The 17,500-nt window shown below is 43.9% G+C and overlaps 1 protein-coding gene across 2 annotated transcripts in view; it reads right to left on the bottom strand.

The window, feature by feature from the left end:
- The window catches only part of Gmcl1 (germ cell-less 1, spermatogenesis associated), a 41,599-nt gene extending 24,792 nt beyond the window's left edge, over positions 1-16,807 (bottom strand). Inside the window, exons 1-5 of one of the 2 annotated variants that reach the window (XM_028762391.1) lie at positions 16,343-16,807; positions 8,991-9,114; positions 4,818-4,914; positions 3,555-3,652; positions 371-483 (exon numbers count right to left, since the gene is read on the bottom strand). In XM_028762391.1, coding sequence (XP_028618224.1) covers positions 371-483; positions 3,555-3,652; positions 4,818-4,914; positions 8,991-9,114; positions 16,343-16,596 — 686 coding nt within the window. In that variant the 5' untranslated portion in view covers positions 16,597-16,807. The remainder of the gene's footprint in view (positions 1-370; positions 484-3,554; positions 3,653-4,817; positions 4,915-8,990; positions 9,115-16,342) is intronic. The other variant, XM_028762392.1, reaches the window with a different exon arrangement.
- Between the last annotated feature and the right edge of the window lie 693 nt (positions 16,808-17,500).

Below are 17,500 nucleotides of genomic sequence, written 5' to 3'. Positions count from 1 at the left end.
AAAACTTCATACTTGTGTTAAATACTTTGTAAGACATTACTTTCCACACAATCTGAAAATGAGTTCTGCAATTTTCAAGAGTCAAGCCGCCCATGTTTGTATTGGTATACCATCTGTGGTGCCTACTCCTTAAGTGGTGGCCACAGTGTATAAGCACGTTTCAGGCTGACTGTAGTCAAAACAAGGGCAACTCTGAGCAACTTAATGCTTAGTCCAGAAGAAAAGTAGGGCTTTTCTTTAAAGTAACAAAGTCGATTACTCTATTCTCCCCCCCCTCCCCGGACTAATTCTTTATTACATTGTAGTTAAGACTCCAAAACAACCGAACTCCCAGAAGTGGAGTGGGAGAGAAACAGGAAAGGTGGCTCACTTTTTCTTTACAGAGTCTAGTCCATAGGTCCCTGCCGATGTGTAATAGCCACACACAGTTCTCACAGAGATGGTCTCCTTCATTGTCTCACCGCACTGCTGTATCAAACCATCCTGCAAACACAGACAAGCACTAGAAAGGCCATTTTTCCTGGGGAATCAGCTCTCACGTCATGCTTTCAAATACTAAGATGCAAAACCAAATCAAAATAGCAAGGAAGGAAGGAAGGGAGAGAGGAAGGGAGGGAAGGAAGGAGGGAAGGAGGGAGGGAGGGAGGGAGGGTGGGAGGAAGGAAGCAAACTCATTAACTGCAGCTAGCCTAAGTTTTTTTGTAGGCTCAATAAAAAGGTTGAAAAAAGAATCCAGAAAGTAGCCCACTGATGGTCTGGAGCTGATAATGAACTGGGCAGGGGAGCACTGAGAGGAGATGCTGCGAGTCTTATAGTCTGTTTTCCACTCTGGACTTTAAAAATTTCTTCAACAGCACTTGTTTTTTTTCCTGTTCTTACTGAACCAAGAATATTTTACACAGTCATCTAATCAAGTTACAGAACAGACAAAGGAATTATATGGATGCATGGAACAGTGCTCAGTAAGGGTTAAAGCACCATCAATACCCCACAGATACCTCTAAACAAGTATATGAGTTTTAAATAACATTACAATTTTAATCTAATGCCCTCCTCCCCTGCCCTCATGGCAGGCAGGAGAGCTGGCCCCAGGGTCATGAGAGTGGGAGAATTGGCCCTGTCCCTTGTTTTGGGACAGCAGGCCCTGCACATCCCCTGGGAGGCACAGAAGAGCTAGGCCTGATGGCATGGGCATTGATGAGCAGGACCGGAGGGCATGAGAGTAGGAAGGCTGGCTCTGCCCCTTGCTGGCTACAGTGTTGGATGGGCCAGCCGGGGCAGGGCTGGAGAACTTGCCCTGGTGGTGTGGGTGTGGGAGAGCTGGTGGGCTGACAACTCAGATACTTCTCAGGCCCAGGTCTAGGGCTTTGAGTTGGCTCGCCCCAATATCTACCTCATCAGTGAACTGCTGGATGGGCGAAGGAGCTGATCCTATAGATCCTAAACTACAGATCTCCATGACATAGGGCAACAAGAGGCTATCCAAGACGAGTCCCAGTGAGGATCCAGTATTGGTAAGAGTAGCAGAAGACAGAGGCATTGAATCAGACCAATAACTCACTGCAAAGAACCTTGCAAACAAAGATGTGTGGACAAAAGAGAATACCATAGGACTTTTTTTCTTTTGTGGGGGAGGTTGCAAGGGTGGAAGGTGGGTACAAGAGGATGGGGTGATGAGTGGGATTGGGGTACATGATGTGAAATTTACAAAGAATCAATAAAAATCTTTAAAAAATTAATCTAAAATATTTACATAGGTTTTAAATATACAGCTTCTATATACAGAAAGAACACTGTCATTTTTTTCATTCAAGTTTCTGAAATATATCATGCAACTATATTATTAAATTAGAATTAGTAAGTTATAAAAATAAGGCAGAATGCAGATTTAGATCAAAACCAAAAGGACCCAAGTTAGAAAATATAGATATCCAAAGTATTAGAAAGATAAAAAATATTTGAAAAAACAATGTCAACCAGCATAATAAGCTAGTAACTAGCACTTTAGGTTAGCTAGATCAGCATGGCAGACCGCAGCAGCTTAAACTAGGGCAGAGTGCTGTCTCGGTGGCTTATACATTACCTCAATTCTAGACCCTTCTTTTCCTAACACCTCAACCTCACTGCCCCAGGATATCACCCCGATGTCCTCTTGTGGTACCTTCATCTAGGTGGCATCTGGACAACCGTGGTATGTTTGTATCTCTAACATACTTGCCTTCCTTCACATGCTGTAGCTGAAACACTCTTCTATTGTCTTGGTGTGGAGTTATGTATGGATCAAACCCACAGCCCTGCACATGCAGGTGAACACTCCATGACAGAGCTGCAATCCTCAGCCCCTCTAAAAGACTGTCTTTCCCTGATTAAAATCTTCCAAAGGTGCTCCCAGGTAAAGTTGAACTTTGTAATGTACAAAGAAACCTTCGTTTGCTGATTTTGGCCTCTGTCTTTCCAATCCTTTTTAATTTTTGTTTTGTTTCTTGAGACAGGATCTTCCCAGTAACTCTGGCTGGCCTGTAAGTCACCATGCTGATCTTGACCTCACAGACCTGCCTGCTTCTGCTCTCTGAGTGCTGGGATTCAAATGTGCACTACTGCATCTGGATTTTCTAGATGCTTATTTATTTGTGTTGTATAACTTCACAGCATGCATGTATTGACCAAAGGACAACCCAGACGAGTCAGTTCTCTCCTTTGACCTAGGGATGAAACTCCAATTGTCAGGCTTGATGGCAGGCACCTTTATAGGCTCAGTCATCTGGCAAGTCCTCCAATTCGGTTTATATTAACGGTAGACACTTAAGTCTCCTTAACTTCTCTCATCTCCTGTCAGCTGTTCCTGGTCGGAAATGCTGTTTTGTGCCTTTTCACATAGTTCAAACTAAGCACACTTTAAACTCCATCAAGTACAGTGAGGATGCTAGGTTGAACTGGCCCTTCCTGTCTTTGCAAGTTTATTAGGATCCTACATGGCGTTTATGCTGTACTCTTAACACTGGATAACTATTTACACCTTTGGGTTTACTTATCCCAGTGCACTGTGAGCTCCTTGAAGGCACACACAGATCATCCCTGTTTAGGGACTACATCTTCATCCTCTTTGGCTCCTTACGCCAAGTCTTACCTATTGCACAATGTGCTCCCCATACAGTTACTGAACGGTACACAGAATTTACATAGATGATACCATAATGAACTAAACTACTGATCATATACCATCTGCATAGCAGTGATGCCACTGATGGACAGAACTCTGCAGAGGAATACACGTGGGCAAGTGAACTTTCCCAAGTATCAGCACACCAAAGAAGCTATACAGAAACAGCTCCCATCCACTTTACACAGGGATCAAAGCCCCTCAAGCTAACCAACAGCTTTTGGTCAAGCATTTTCAACAATTTCTAACAAGTGCCACATTTATACATTTTTTTAGATTTAAGATTTTTTAGATTTATTTTAAAGATCACAGAAGCAGAATTTCACTTCTGTTTTTGAAGTGCGCACCAAGATAGATCAGGCACCATGACACTGCTCAGTGGTGGCATACTTACCAACTGCAGCATGCAAGCTGCTGCCAAAATGGCGACAACCCTGCTGGGTTTTATTAAGACATCATCTCGATACAGTGATCCAAATGCAACCTGCAGTGCTGAAAGCAAAAGTGCACACAGAATGAAATGCTGCCTGCAGGTGTGAGGCTCCTGCAGAAGCAGGAAGGACATTATTCTGCATCTGGAGAAGCATCAGGAACTAACATGGCAGCCATAGTTACGGATGGTATTAATACATAACAGTGCTTGCTGGAAAGGATTCTGCCAACTCCAGCCACATTTTCTCTGTCTAATCTTGACATAGTCAGTGGTTAAGATTAAGGCATCCTAGAACACAGCTATGTCAGAACTGCTGACACAACCTACATCAACTCTAAGTGTAGGTGCATGGCCCATTACTCTATGACAATATTTCTTTAGGGAAGTAGGCAAGGCTCTCACTATGTAGATCAGGCAGGTCTCCAATTCACACCATCCTCCTGCCTCAGCCCCTCAGGGTCAGAATTACAGCCCTGTGGCCCCAGGCCACTAAGGTGTGTGTTTAACTTCTGACCACCTCTATGCCCACTCACAGCCAGTCCTCACATCTAAGACCACCCCTCCTCCAATGCCACTCCCACCGACGTTCTTCAGTTTGCTTTATAAACACCTCAAGTTCCTTTGCCTCTGAAGCAGGCCTAGGGTTTCTCCACTTGGCCTATCAATGCAGATGAGCAGGAGTAGCGAGGAACAGGAGAGGAGGGTCTGCACAGAGGCTCACTAAGCTGTTCTCACAATCCCTGACCCCTCCTCAGCCTTGTTTCCTCAGCCACAGATCCTTCGAGCTCTGAAACAGCCTGCTTGGTGATTCACATGCTCACTGCTCCACAAAGGACCTTCACACATCGTTTATTTTTATTTCCTTGGTGTTAGAGAGCAAACCTTAAACAGGGCAGGAAAGCACTCTGTCAGCATTTAGCTCTCTGCAGGCCTCCCTATAGCCTTTTTAAAAAGGAGTCATACTTTCTATGCCCTCCCACAGCCTTCATATCCCAGGCTGACATGGTCACGCAGACACAGGAGCAGACTGACTGAACTCCTAGGACTAAATAGAGACAGGAGACACAATAGATAAACTGAGTGAATTCATATGAAGTCTTCACCTTCAAGTGTATCACACAACCTTCCCCCAGCCTACAAGGCTAGAATAGTTATTTTTCACCAAAAGAACAATAAGGTTATGTTTTTATGATTTTTATACAGTAAAAATTATGGAGGTCATACCTTCTATATCAATGTTCTGGTCAGGAATCTCCAGTTCAATAATATTCATGCTGGATTCTTTCCAAGAACCACTGAACATACTAGAAAAGTAGCCAGACTGGGAAAAAAAAAAGTCAATTATTAGCCAGCACTTTGTCTTCCAAATATTTTTTTCTATTTCTAACTCCAAACATCTACCTTATCAAAACAAATCTAACATATCATTCCAAGAGAAAAAGATCATCAAAACATGTACAAGAAGAAATTAAAAACTCCCACACTCCATTGTCATTCCCTTCCCCACATCTTGCCTTTCTGTGTTTATAACCCCTGTGTGAATGAATTAAGATTTGAGAAAAAATAAATTATAAAAAAAAGAAATGTAAATACATAAAATATCCAATAAAAAAAGAAAGAAAGAAAAAAGAAAAAAAATTAAAATAAGGTCATTATGAGGCAGAGTGAACTAGGTGTTCAACATGATTCTATTGCAAAACTAAAGCAGATTCTGGAACTACCATCAGAATCCAGACCCCACGTCACAGTGGGGCCTGGGAAGCCTCTCAGCAGTCACAGCAGTCCCTAAGGTACACAATGCAGCATTTCTTTCTCACAAGCCAGACAGCATGCACAGTGGACATATGCTTCTGTATTCAGGAGAGCTGAGGAAACAAGTCTTCCTCAAACTACCAACTCTTTCCTGTGGCCTCAGTAGCAATTAAGGATCCAGAGAACTCCCAGATTGGACCTAAAAGGATCCATGCCAAAGAAATCTGAGACCACAAAGGACTCTGAATTCCAGCGTGGGTAAAGTCTATTGCTACCTGCAAGATCTGTTCCTTATAATTAGCACTGCAGTACTTTAGAATGGATCAAGTATTAACTAATTAAAAGTTCCATTTCACATAAAAACATATAAATAATTAAGTAGAATAAACAAAATTCCTCAGTACGCATGTTCATCTGTTTGCATCTGTGGCTCCAGGACACAGTCACCTGTTAGTTTAAATTTTTTTAATTTTACTTTTCTTTTTTTCTTTTCTTTTTTTTTGGTTTTTCGAGATAGGGTTTCTCTGTGCAGCCCTGGCTGTCCTGGAACTCACTCTGTAGACCAGGCTGGCCTCGAACTCAGAAATCCACCTGCCTCTGCCTCCCAAGAGCTGGGATTAAAGGCGTGCGCCACCACCGCCCGGCTAAATTTTACTTTTAATGATGGTTTTTAAACACATTAACCTCTTTTCTAGTCCACCACCCACCAGAGGTAGTGGAAAAGAAAGACTATGGGGGAAGTGGGCCTGTTTAGAAATGGTTCTTTGGAGCAAATCTCATCGACATTGTCCAGAAATGAGCGGTTTAGTTCACAAGTTAGAGCAGTCGCTCAATCCAACTCAAGACACTTCATGGATAGACCAGCAGTCTAGTTCCATAGTGTCAGGCTAGCAACAGCAGTGGCACAACCTAGCAGAGACAGCCAGGCTTCAGCCGAACTAGCACAAGTCAGTAGGAGGAATTTGGACCACCAGGGATGTCAGGAGAAGTTCTGTGCTGTGCATCTCTCAACAAAGCGAAGATCAGTGAACACTCAAGACAAAGAAGGGTTGTAGAGGAAGCTCTATAAGCAAGCGCCTCTCACAGTTCACTGAGTCTTTCTACTCCCTCCAAACATCACATCCTCCATAGGTCTTACCAAGCCATGTGTCTTGCCTCAATATGTGAATCTGAGTAAAACTCCACGTGTGTCTGACTCAGCTGACATCACTTTGCCAATGAGCCTGGCCCACGGAAGTGGCAAAAAGCTGCAACACACCACTACAGGTTTTTGGTGCATTTTCTCTCCCTAGAGTCCCAATAATGGAGCTCAACAATGTAAGGCAGGCCAATACGTATGTGTCATTAGCAAAGAATCTTTCACCATGTATCCTTTTACATGCTTGCTTCAGTGAACATCTTTTTACCTGTGTTTCCTTCAGGAGTCTGCCTTAGCCTTAGTTGTTTACCTGTGTCAGCTTCAGTGAAACCTTTCACACGGCTGCTTTAGTAAAACATCCTTTACTTGTGTCTGTTTTAGACACTTTTTTACCTGTTTGCCCCACCAAAACACCATCTAACACAACTGACTCTCTAAAGAACCCTTAAGTTTTGACTTCAGTCAACACTAAGTTAGATGCACAAGAACCTCAGCTCTGCTCTGACTGTGCATGGGCTCACACACTCAAGGCCCTGTAGGTCACGGGTAGTGCCTACTACAATGTAGATGTTATGTAATAGCCACACTATGGCTGAGGACATAACAAAAGCCCTACATGTTCAGGACATATGCAACTGTCTTTTTTAAATATTTGTAACACAGAGTTGTTACATATGAAGTTGTGGAACCAGCTGTTCATCATGGCCCACAACTAGGATGCAGGACCATGGTTCTGTCTGAAGGTGCTGTCGTGGATTGTGAGACTTGAATAATAGTCAATTGGATTTCACAGAAGACATTCCATCTGAAGTCAGTAAGAGGTTGCATTTTTCTTTTAAGGACTCAAAAGACAGCTACAGCTGATATCGGTATTCTGATGTATGCCTGGATTATAATCCTTGGGTTTTTTTTTTTTAAGGATCTCATCTTTCTTTTTAAAAAATGTTTGTGGACTAAATTCTTCAAGTAAATTTGTTCAAAAATAAATTTTTAAAAGTTTTGATTAAAATGTGGGAGAAGGGACTGGAGAGATGGCTCAGCAGTTACAAGAACTTGTGCTCTTTTTAAGGACTGGAGCTGGTTCCCTGTACTCACATCAGGCAACTCACAACCGCCTCAAACTCCAGCCTCAGGAGATCTGACACCCTCTTCTGTACTCCACAGGCACTGTACTCAACTGTACAAATCCACACACAGATGTACAAAAAGATTTGTTTTATGTATATATGAGTACACCATTGCTCTCTTCAGACTCACCAGAAGAGGACATCCGACCCCATTACAAATGATTGTGAGCCACCATGTAGTTGCTGGGACTTGACGTCAGGACCTCTGGAAGAGCAGTCGGTGCTCTTAACTACTGAGCCATCTCTCTAGCCCAACACATATGTTTTTAAATAGTGAAAATAAGGCCGGGAGGTGGTGGCGCACGCCTTTAATCCCAGCACTTGGGAGGCAGAGGCAGGCGGATTTCTGAGTTCGAGGCCAGCCTGGTCTACAGAGTGAGTTCCAGGACAGCCAGGACTACACAGAGAAACCCTGTCTTGAAAAAAAAACAAAAAAGAAAAAAAAATTAAATAGTGAAAATAAAAATAAGTCTTAAAAAACGTAATTAAATGTGAAAGGAAAAATACTTTCCAAACATCTCTGGAACAATTTAGCTCTATTGTCTTTCCTCCTATTATTCTCTTACAATGAGGGAAGCATTAACTCCACAGGTAAGAGCTGTGAGGTCTAGCACAGCAAATAAATGAAACTTGAGTGAAATGATGTATCTGAGGCTGGGAGAGATAGCGTGGGGGTGGGGGTGGGGGTGGGGGTGGGGTACATGCACTTGCTGCCATGACTGACCCAGAGGGGAAGAGAATCAACTCCCTCAAGTTGTTCTCTGATACATGCACCACTGTGGCAAGCATGTGCAGACACACACAAAGTAAGTAATAATAATATCAATGTTTTATAAAGAATAAAAACGTCTGAGCTCTTAGAGCCACCGTGTGTTCTATTTTGAAAATTCTCAGCCATTTTGAAGGGAAAATAGCGATAGGGAATTCACATGGGCACATCAGCTAACTGGCATGTCAGCATGGCAGGTCTCCTCTCCAACTGCACTGGACTCTAGGGAAGGGAGTAAACACCAACTCCCCACTCATTTTCTACAAAGCAATGGTTCAGAGAAAGTATTCAAATAGTGATAAAAGAAGTGTAAGAACCTTAACCTGAATAGTACAGATTTTCTCCCCAATTCTTCCATTTTCCAGCAAAAGGCACTTAACACAAGCTTTTTGACAACAAGAGGCAGTAATGGGTAGTATGACCAAGAATTTCAAAATCTGTTTGAGGGCTGAGGCCAGCTTCTACTCCCAGTGCCCGCCATCTTTCTTCCCAGCAGATACTTTACTAGAGGAGAGCTCACTATGAAATCAAGCCAAACAGCAGCACATGCTCCAGAGCACCCAGGCTTCTCCACGCTCCCTCCCCGCCCAGGACATCAGTCAACTACTCACTTGACATAAGTAGATTTTGTGTAAGCTCCACTCTTCACCTAGAGCACAGATCTTAATGTCACTGTTTTCACCGTTCAAAAACAGCGTTTGGTAGATGTATTTCGATGTGCTCTTTAATTTTTTCCTGTTAAGAAAAACAAAGTCACATAAGCAAACAGCTCAGCAGTAGACTAGCATCACCAGGTCCTGTCCAACGCCAGCACATTAAAGCATGCAACATTTCACCCATTTTTATACACCATTAAGTCTCATTTTTGCCCTGTTTCTGTGAGATCCAACTTCCCCACTGTGTGAATGAGATTTGGGAACAGGATGTCAAGAAAGGTTACACTAGGTGCTCTTACTAACAGCAGACCGATGAAGCAGAAGAGAAGGGAGACATCTATATCCACCCTGTATAAGTTGTTGGTTCTAAACCAATTTAAGCTATTTGCTCAATAAACAAAGACAGGCTGGTGATCACATTTTGCTTATTTCCTTGTTTAGAAACTACTGGGGGGATTTACTATTACTGTAACAAACTGTTATTCAACTATAATCCAGTTGGAGGAATGCCTCCCTTGAATGCATAAGGCCCTGGTTCAATCCTCAACATCATAAAAAAAGAAAAAGAAACTTAAGACTCCAGTTTATTTCAGCTTCAAACTAATTTAAACTAATTGTAAATTCACTGGTTTTCCCCACTAGACAAATGGTTTGCAACCCTAGATCAAAGATTTTTAAAATTATGCTCAAAGGAAATGCACGTTAGAGGCACTGGTCAGGGCAGAACCATGAAATATGGATGTCCTGTAACACCCAGAGCATCACCTATTCTATCTGCAAATGACATGAGATTTATTTTAGTAGAAGAACTGATTTTTAAAAGCCTGGCAACCACCAGGTTGAGGACAAAGCTCAGCCGATAGATAGAGTGCTAGCACAGCACACACAAGATCCTTGAGCTCTCTGCTCACCACTGTATAAACCAGGTGTACTGGAGCAGGTCTGAACTCCCAGCACTGGGGAGGTATGGAAAGGACAATCAGGAGTTCAAGGTCATACCTTGCTCAACTGTAGTTCCAAGACCAGCTTAGACGACATGAAACCCTGCCTAAGAAAAAAAAAGAGTTTGCAATCTCTGCTCAAGATGATCCAGTAAGTAAGAGTATGGTTATGGCGGTCATCAGGAGCTGATCTAGTTTAAAAAGACATAATTTTAAAAGATGTATTATTTACTATGTGTCTGTGCACATGTGCACACGTGTAGATGCATGAAGAGGTCACAAGGAGGCAGTGGATGTCACCCTTTATCACTCTCTGTCCACTCTTCTGTATGTTTGTTTGTTTTTAGACAGGGTTTCTCTGTATAGCTCTGGCTGTCCAAGAACTCACTCTGTAAACCAGGCTGGCCTCAAATTCACAGAGATTCACCTGCCTCTGCCTCCCAAGTGCTGGGATTAAAGGCATGCATCCCCACACCTGGCTCCACCTGCTTCTCTAAGGCAGGTTCTCTCCCTTAACCTGGAGGTTATATCTTCTGATAAGATGGACACCAGAAAGCCCCCAAGATGCTCCAGTCTCTGTCTCCTGCCCTGCCTCTCCCCAGAGATGCAGCTTCAGGCATGCACAGCACATCTGTTCCTTACATGAGTACTAGATTCAGATCTGAACTCCAGTCTTCATGACAGTGAAGCAAGTGCTCCTAACTGCTGAGCCATCCTATCAGTCCAAGCTAACCTATCTGAAATTTTCTGATGGCTTCTGATAGCTTTTCTAGTAGTTTAAACTTTTAAAATCTCTGGTGCTGGAGAGAGAGGTTGGTGGTTAAGAGTACTGGATTCTCTTCCTGAGGACCTTGATTTGATTCTCAGCATCTAAATGGCTATTCACAATAGTATCTTAACTCCAGACCCAGGGGATCTGGTGACCTCTCCTGGCCTCTGAAGGTACTACTGCATGCACATGGCGTGCAAAGCACCCGTACACAACAACAACAACAACAACAACAACACCCTTTTTAAATCTTTCTAGAAACAAAATAATTGCTGGGTGTGATAGTTTTAATTGTTACCTTGACACAATCTAGATTCACCTAAAAATAAAATTTCAGGTAGAGATTTACTGTCTGAATTGGGTTGGCCTGTGGGTTTGTCCGTGGGTTATCTTGATTATGTTAATTAAGGTAGGAATACCCACTCATTATGGGTAGTACCATTCCCTAAAAAAGGTTTCTAAAGTGTGTGAGCATGGAGGAAGCAAGTAGAGTCTGCATGTGTTAATTCACTGCTCTCTGCTCCTGACGACTGCATACAATGTGCTTTCTGCAATGAAGGACTGTAAGCTGGAACTGTGAGCTAAAATGAACCACTTCATCCCTAAACTGTTTATCCTGGTGTATTACTGCAGCAAAAGAAAGAGAAAGTGGGTATTGTGGTACATAGCTATAACCTCAGTGCTCCTAAAACAGGAAGCTCAAGAGTTCAAGGTCAGCCTTGGCTAAACAACACATTGGAGGCCAGCCTAGGCTAAATGAGACCTTGTCATGAAACAAAGCAAGAGGAGTTACTATTTCACATAGTGTCTGGAATCAGTGTTTTACTACTCAGGGTTCTCCAGAACATACACCCAAACACATGTGCTCACAAATGTTCTAGAGAACCCTGACTAATCAACCACTGATTCCAAACACAGGGTGAAACACACACACACACACACACACACACGCACGCACGCACGCACGCACGCACGCACACAGAGGCAATTTATTAGAATAGTGTACAGGTTGTGGTTCAGCTAGTCCAAAAATGGCTGTCTACCAACAAAAGGTCTAAGAATCCAGTACTTAGTTCAGTCCATGAGGCTCCCCAGAAAACATGGTCCAGATTATAGGTATATCTTCCCACCTCAAAAAAACTGGATTAAGGGTGTATCTTCTTGTTTCAAAAGATCCAAATTAAAATGAAAATTACTTACTCCCTCATAAGTACACACACATTCCCAACCCCTTGGATTTCAGTTAATTCCAGACATAGTTGAATTGACAACTAATAGCCTCTCAATATCAATTAGCAATCAAGAAAATGCCCCAGATGTGTTCTACCAATCTTATAAAGGCAGTGTCCCAATTCAGATTCCCTCACTAATAACAGTGAGCTGTCAAGCTGACAGCTGAAACTAACTAGAAATACTAAACATAAAGGCTAAGGAAAAGAGAGAACAAGAATCCCAGGGGAAACTTACAACACCGGGAAATCAAAATTTAAAAATATATATTTCTATGCTTGGAACTCTCAAATGACTATGCTTATCAAATGATAATGGGGGAGGCACAGCTGCAGAGGGTTACTCAAAACAAAAAGAGATCTTTAAAACAAGCCTTTGAGTCTCTGGAGTCTCAGGATTCACCAATTACCAAGCTGTCAAAGATTCATTAAAATACCAAAGGAAAAACGTTCAAATTTTCAGAGAAAAAAAAAATATGGTCGCCCAAAAAGAAAGCAGAATTAGACCAGAACCAAAACCTTCATCCATGCTTCGGCCAGAAGACGATGGGCCAGTATCATTAAAGGCTCAGTTGGTAAAGGTATTCAGGACCAAAACCTTCATCCATGCTTAGGCCAGAAGACGATGGACCAGTATCATTAAAGGCTGGATAGGTAAAGGTGCCTGTTGCCAACAGTGAGGGCCCAAGTTTGGTGCCTGGAACATTCATGGTGGAATAGGAGCATCAATTTCCCACCCTCTGACCTCTATGTGGGTATGTGATGTGTACACAAATGTATACACACACACACACGCACACACACACATCAAATAAAAGTACAATGCTTTTTATAAAGAGCAGATGCTTATTGACCTAAGGCTTGGGTGGAGGCAGGAGGAAGGGGGCAGAGACACTGTAGGAGAACAGAGAGTTTGCTGAGAGTTTTACATCCTAGAAATGTCAGAGAAGCCACAAAGATAAAGTCTCACCAGCACAGCAGCCTAAACCAGATTTGAAAAGGATGATACCAACTGTACACTCACCTGGAAGAGGGAAGTGTTATTGGGCCTTGACCTTAGATGAAGAACTACAGGCAACTAAGGAATGCTGAGAGCTTCAGAAATGGTCTTCCCCAGGGAAGGGCCCTTGATTAGTTATCTAATACCAAGTGACCGGCTCCCAAATCATATACACACAAGCAACGCTATACAGACTCAACAGGTTGTATTATATATTTAGGGAGAAAAAATATAACTCTCAAAATTAAAGAATAGAGGCCATGAATTTGAAAACAGCAGGGAGAGATAGATGGGTACAGGGGAAAATGATGTAATTCTATTTTAATTAAAAAATAAAAACTATAAAAGAGTAGATGTTTAAAGATATGGAAAGTCATATAAAGTACCATAATCAGTTAGACGGAGAATAAACTGAGACTACATATTCACTTATATTCATATAAGCAAAGTGATCACCCTTTTCCACCCTTTCATGAGAAAATACCTGAAGATGTAGTTCACTGAAAAAAAAAGAGAGAGAGAGAGAAGCTATTGAAAACCACAGTCTACTTAGAGATGGGGTCAAAGTCCCAGTTATAATCCTTAGAAGCAGGAGGCCTAGACTGGAGTAGAGGGCGGAACTCTGTAGGAGGTTTAGGGTTCAAAGCAGGTTCTATGCTAGGGTACCTCAAAAGATTGAGAAAAGCTCAAGATATGATGAAAGGATATTACTATTTTATCAATGGAAGAAAAAAAAAGGCAACTAGAAACTCTAGGATAGTAAGAAGCTTTTAAAAGGGGGCGGGCTAGGCATGGTGGCACTGACTTCAACCCCAATACTAGGGAGGCAGATCAGAGGCAGAAAGATCTCTGTGAGTTCCAGGCCACCCAGAGCTACACAGTGAGTCACTGAAGGAGAGGTGTATGGGGTGAGATGGCTCAGCAGGTGAAGGTCGTATCCATCAAACCTGAAGACTTGAGTTTGAACCCTAAAACCCACACGGCGCCAGGAGAAAGCTCCCTTGAGCTGTCTTTGATTGCTGCACATGAACTGTAGCAGATGCCTCCCTCAAACATAAATAAATGTTGATATTTATGTAAATAGACATACAACAGAAACAATAGAAACAGTTTAGCTGGAAGCACCTGATATAACCTAGGCTGTCCTTGAACCTGTGCGTCTCCTGTCCCAACCTTCTGAATGCTGGGGTTATAGCTATGTGCCACAATGCCTGGTATATTCCTGTACTTTTTTTTTTTTAAAGATCTCTTATCATTATATTTTGTCTTTGACAGCTAATTTCCTGTTCTTTGTTAGTATGATTTATATTAAAATTTCCTTGCTCAATAATTGTTTTTCTTTTTTAAATGTTCCCTGTCATATATTTCAACAATTATATTTAATATACATGGTCTACATCTAATCAACAGGTACAGACTGTCTTGTTGGATTAAAAAAAAAAAAAGCACGACTAAACTATATGCTGTATATATACTTACCTTAAACATAAAGGCACAAACAAGGGCCAGGCAGATTACTCAGTCAATAAAGTGCTTTGCAAGTACAAAGCTGAGTGCAAGAACAAACAAACACCCACCCACAAGAAAGCCAGGTGGGGTTGCCAGCATCTGTAATCCTAATGGGGCAGGTAGAGGGGCAGAAACAGGAGGCAGATCCTCGGAAAAGAAACAGCTTGGTGGTAAAGTGCTTCCCTAGAATGGATACGGCCCTAGGATATGGGAGGGGAAGTCTGAGGGGTGGTTGATTAATAGGATACAGGATATAGGTTGGAAAGGATTGAAAAGTACATCAGACAATTACCAAAAGAAAGTGGGAGTGGCTAAGTTACTAAGGCTGAAGAAGGATGCATGTCTTAAGACATAAGGGCCTGTTCATCAGAGACTTCTAATACTGAATGCACAAAAGACAGGCACTATGGGGCCAGAGAGGTATCTCAGTGGTAAAGAGCACACACTGCTCTTACAAAGGACCCAAGTACAATTCCTAACACCCATATTAGGGAGCTCACAACACCCCTGTAACTCCAGCTCCACGACTCTTCTGGACTCTGCAGGAATGTGCATAAACCCACATACAGACATACTCATAAATAAAAATAAATCTCAAAGAGGGGGGGCACCGCACTTGTGCTCACTCTCAGGTTGTGACAGTCTCAACACTCCCAGCCGATCCTTCCTCTTCTCTTCAGGGTCTCTGTATATAGCCCAGGATGGCCTTTAACTCGATTTGTGGCCCAGGCTGACACCCAACGTGATTCTCCTGTCTCAGCCACCGGAGTGTAGATACTTACCTTGCTAAATCTGTGGAACTGTTTGAGGTGGCAATAATATTTCCACTTCACATATGAAAATTAGTGCATTAAGTGTAGAATACAGAAAGGGATTCGGAATTGGAGCACATTAGAACATCCATCTTGTAAATCTGTTCACACATACGACCCTAATGAAAGGTTGTATTAATCTAGTTTTTACCCTGAAATATTTACATGTTAACTCTACCACTGAGCCACCTCTAGCACCTACACTGTTTTGTCAACAAAAATGCAATGTCCGTGTAGCAAACTATTGAGCGGATCCTTTTTTAAAATTTCATTTAAAAATTACGTCTGTGTGAAACTAACAATGACCTTAAAAAAAGAAAAAAAAGGCAAACAGATTCCTTACATTTAAGTATATTCTGGTGTACGCCATATCTATTTCACAAGCAATGACTTTTTTTTCAACTCTTCCCTCAAAAAAATCTCATGCAACCTACACAGATCGCAGCCCACCTCAACAAGCCGAGTTTGTTCTTAACTGGGTGAATGTGCAAAACTGCCAATCTTCATCACTGGTCCATCTAGTGACAACACAGAGAGATGCCCATCTCAGGCTCTACTATGTTCCTCTACTGATTTAAGGCTAGTGGTGTACAGTACGTTTTCGTGTGGGTACCCTACTCAGAAAGCAAACGCCTGCTATGGAAGGGCCGCGGAAGCTCTCGCTAGTCCTTTTAGTCTCAGGTTGAGGCTCTGACACTCAGGAAGCTTCTGTTTAATGTGCAGAACCCTAGGCTTTTCAGCTCCCGCACTGATCCTAGGTCCACCCAGTACGCGCTAGCTCCCGCATTAACCCAGGTCTGTCTGCAAACTCACAGTCCTACATGGACCCAGGGCTGTCAGCTAATGCCTAGCTCCCGCACTGACCCCAGGTCTGGCCCGCACGCGCCAGCTCCCGCACTGACCTAGGTGTCTCTGCAAACGCCCAGCTCCCGTCTGCTCCGAGCGCGCTCACCTCCCGCACCGACCCTCCCCGCGCGGCCGACCCGCACTCTCCCGTCAAGGGCACCGGTGTCAGCCCCCGCCCCCCAAGTGCGGGACGCTCGGTACCTGCGCGGCGTGTTCAGCAGCCTCTGCTGCTCGTCGCCCTCGTCCTCGTCTTCGTCTGTCTCGGAGTCCGGGTGACAATAGCAGAATGTGCCGCTGCTGCGCTTGCGTTTGCGGCCACCCGGACAGTAACGGAAGCTGTGGGCCGCATCCTCCCCCGCGTCCGACCCGCGGGCCGCGCCCCCAGCACCGGGCGTGGGTTCCGGCTGCTCTGTGCGCCCTGCGGGCCGCAGCACCCGGCTGCTCAGAGCGCCCATAGCTCCGGCGCCTAGGGAGCACCGAAGGGCCGCCTCGCCATGCCCGTCGCTCCACCGCCTACTCCGCCGCTGCCTCGCGCGCAGCCCCAACCGTCGCCGCGAACGCAGTCACCTCCATCCTCAGCCCCGCCCGTCGTGCCTTAGCCGACCGGCTTCGCAAGACCTCGCCCCCTCGTTCTCGCAACAAAGCGCGCGCCACAGAGCGCATGCGTACGGCGAGCCTCCGGAAGGGGCGGGGCGGCTGGCAGGGGTCTGGAGCCTGCTCTGTCGGTTGCGCAGGCGCAGGCTGCTGGCGTAGCCCCGCTGAGCTCAGTAGGTGTAATACTTCGGCGGTTCCGGGGTTAACCGAGGGGTGTGAGCACTGTGTGCTTGTGCTTAACAGATCTGGGGATCTCTGTCGTTGGTTCTTCCCGTAAGATTCCTCGATTCTGGGGTCTTATCCAGCCCTGTGCGGTTAATGAGAGGACAGACTTGTCACCATGGCCTTTGCTTCCCTTCCGGGCTCTAGGACCCGACTGGCCCGGATAGATACCCATCACCCAGCTGGGTTGACAGGGTTCAGTCTGGAGCCTCAGCTAGCCTCCAGGTCCTGACCTCCTTCTGCTGCCTTGTTTTGATTTATTATTATTTTATTGTGTCAATGTCTTGTACTACATACTGACCTTTGACTCACTGTATAGGATGATCTAGAACTTCTGATTTCCCGTGTCTAACCCTTGAAAGCTGGGATTACTGGCATGTGTCACATCACCCTTGTGGACCTGAAATGCTGAGTATGAGACTAAGGGCTTCCTGAATGTTAACTAAGCAAGTATTCTACCAACTGAGCTACATTTCTAGCCCTCGATTTTTTTATTTTTTTCAAAGAAGAGTGTCACTCTGAAGCCCAGGCTGCCCTGGGACT

The sequence above is a fragment of the Grammomys surdaster genome, unplaced genomic scaffold, assembly GCF_004785775.1.
Source record: "Grammomys surdaster isolate TR1022 unplaced genomic scaffold, NIH_TR_1.0 133, whole genome shotgun sequence".
Classification (NCBI taxonomy): Eukaryota; Metazoa; Chordata; class Mammalia; order Rodentia; family Muridae; genus Grammomys; species Grammomys surdaster.
The sequence above is the reverse complement of the archived record's forward strand: the minus strand, read 5'-3'. Positions and strand labels throughout refer to the sequence as shown.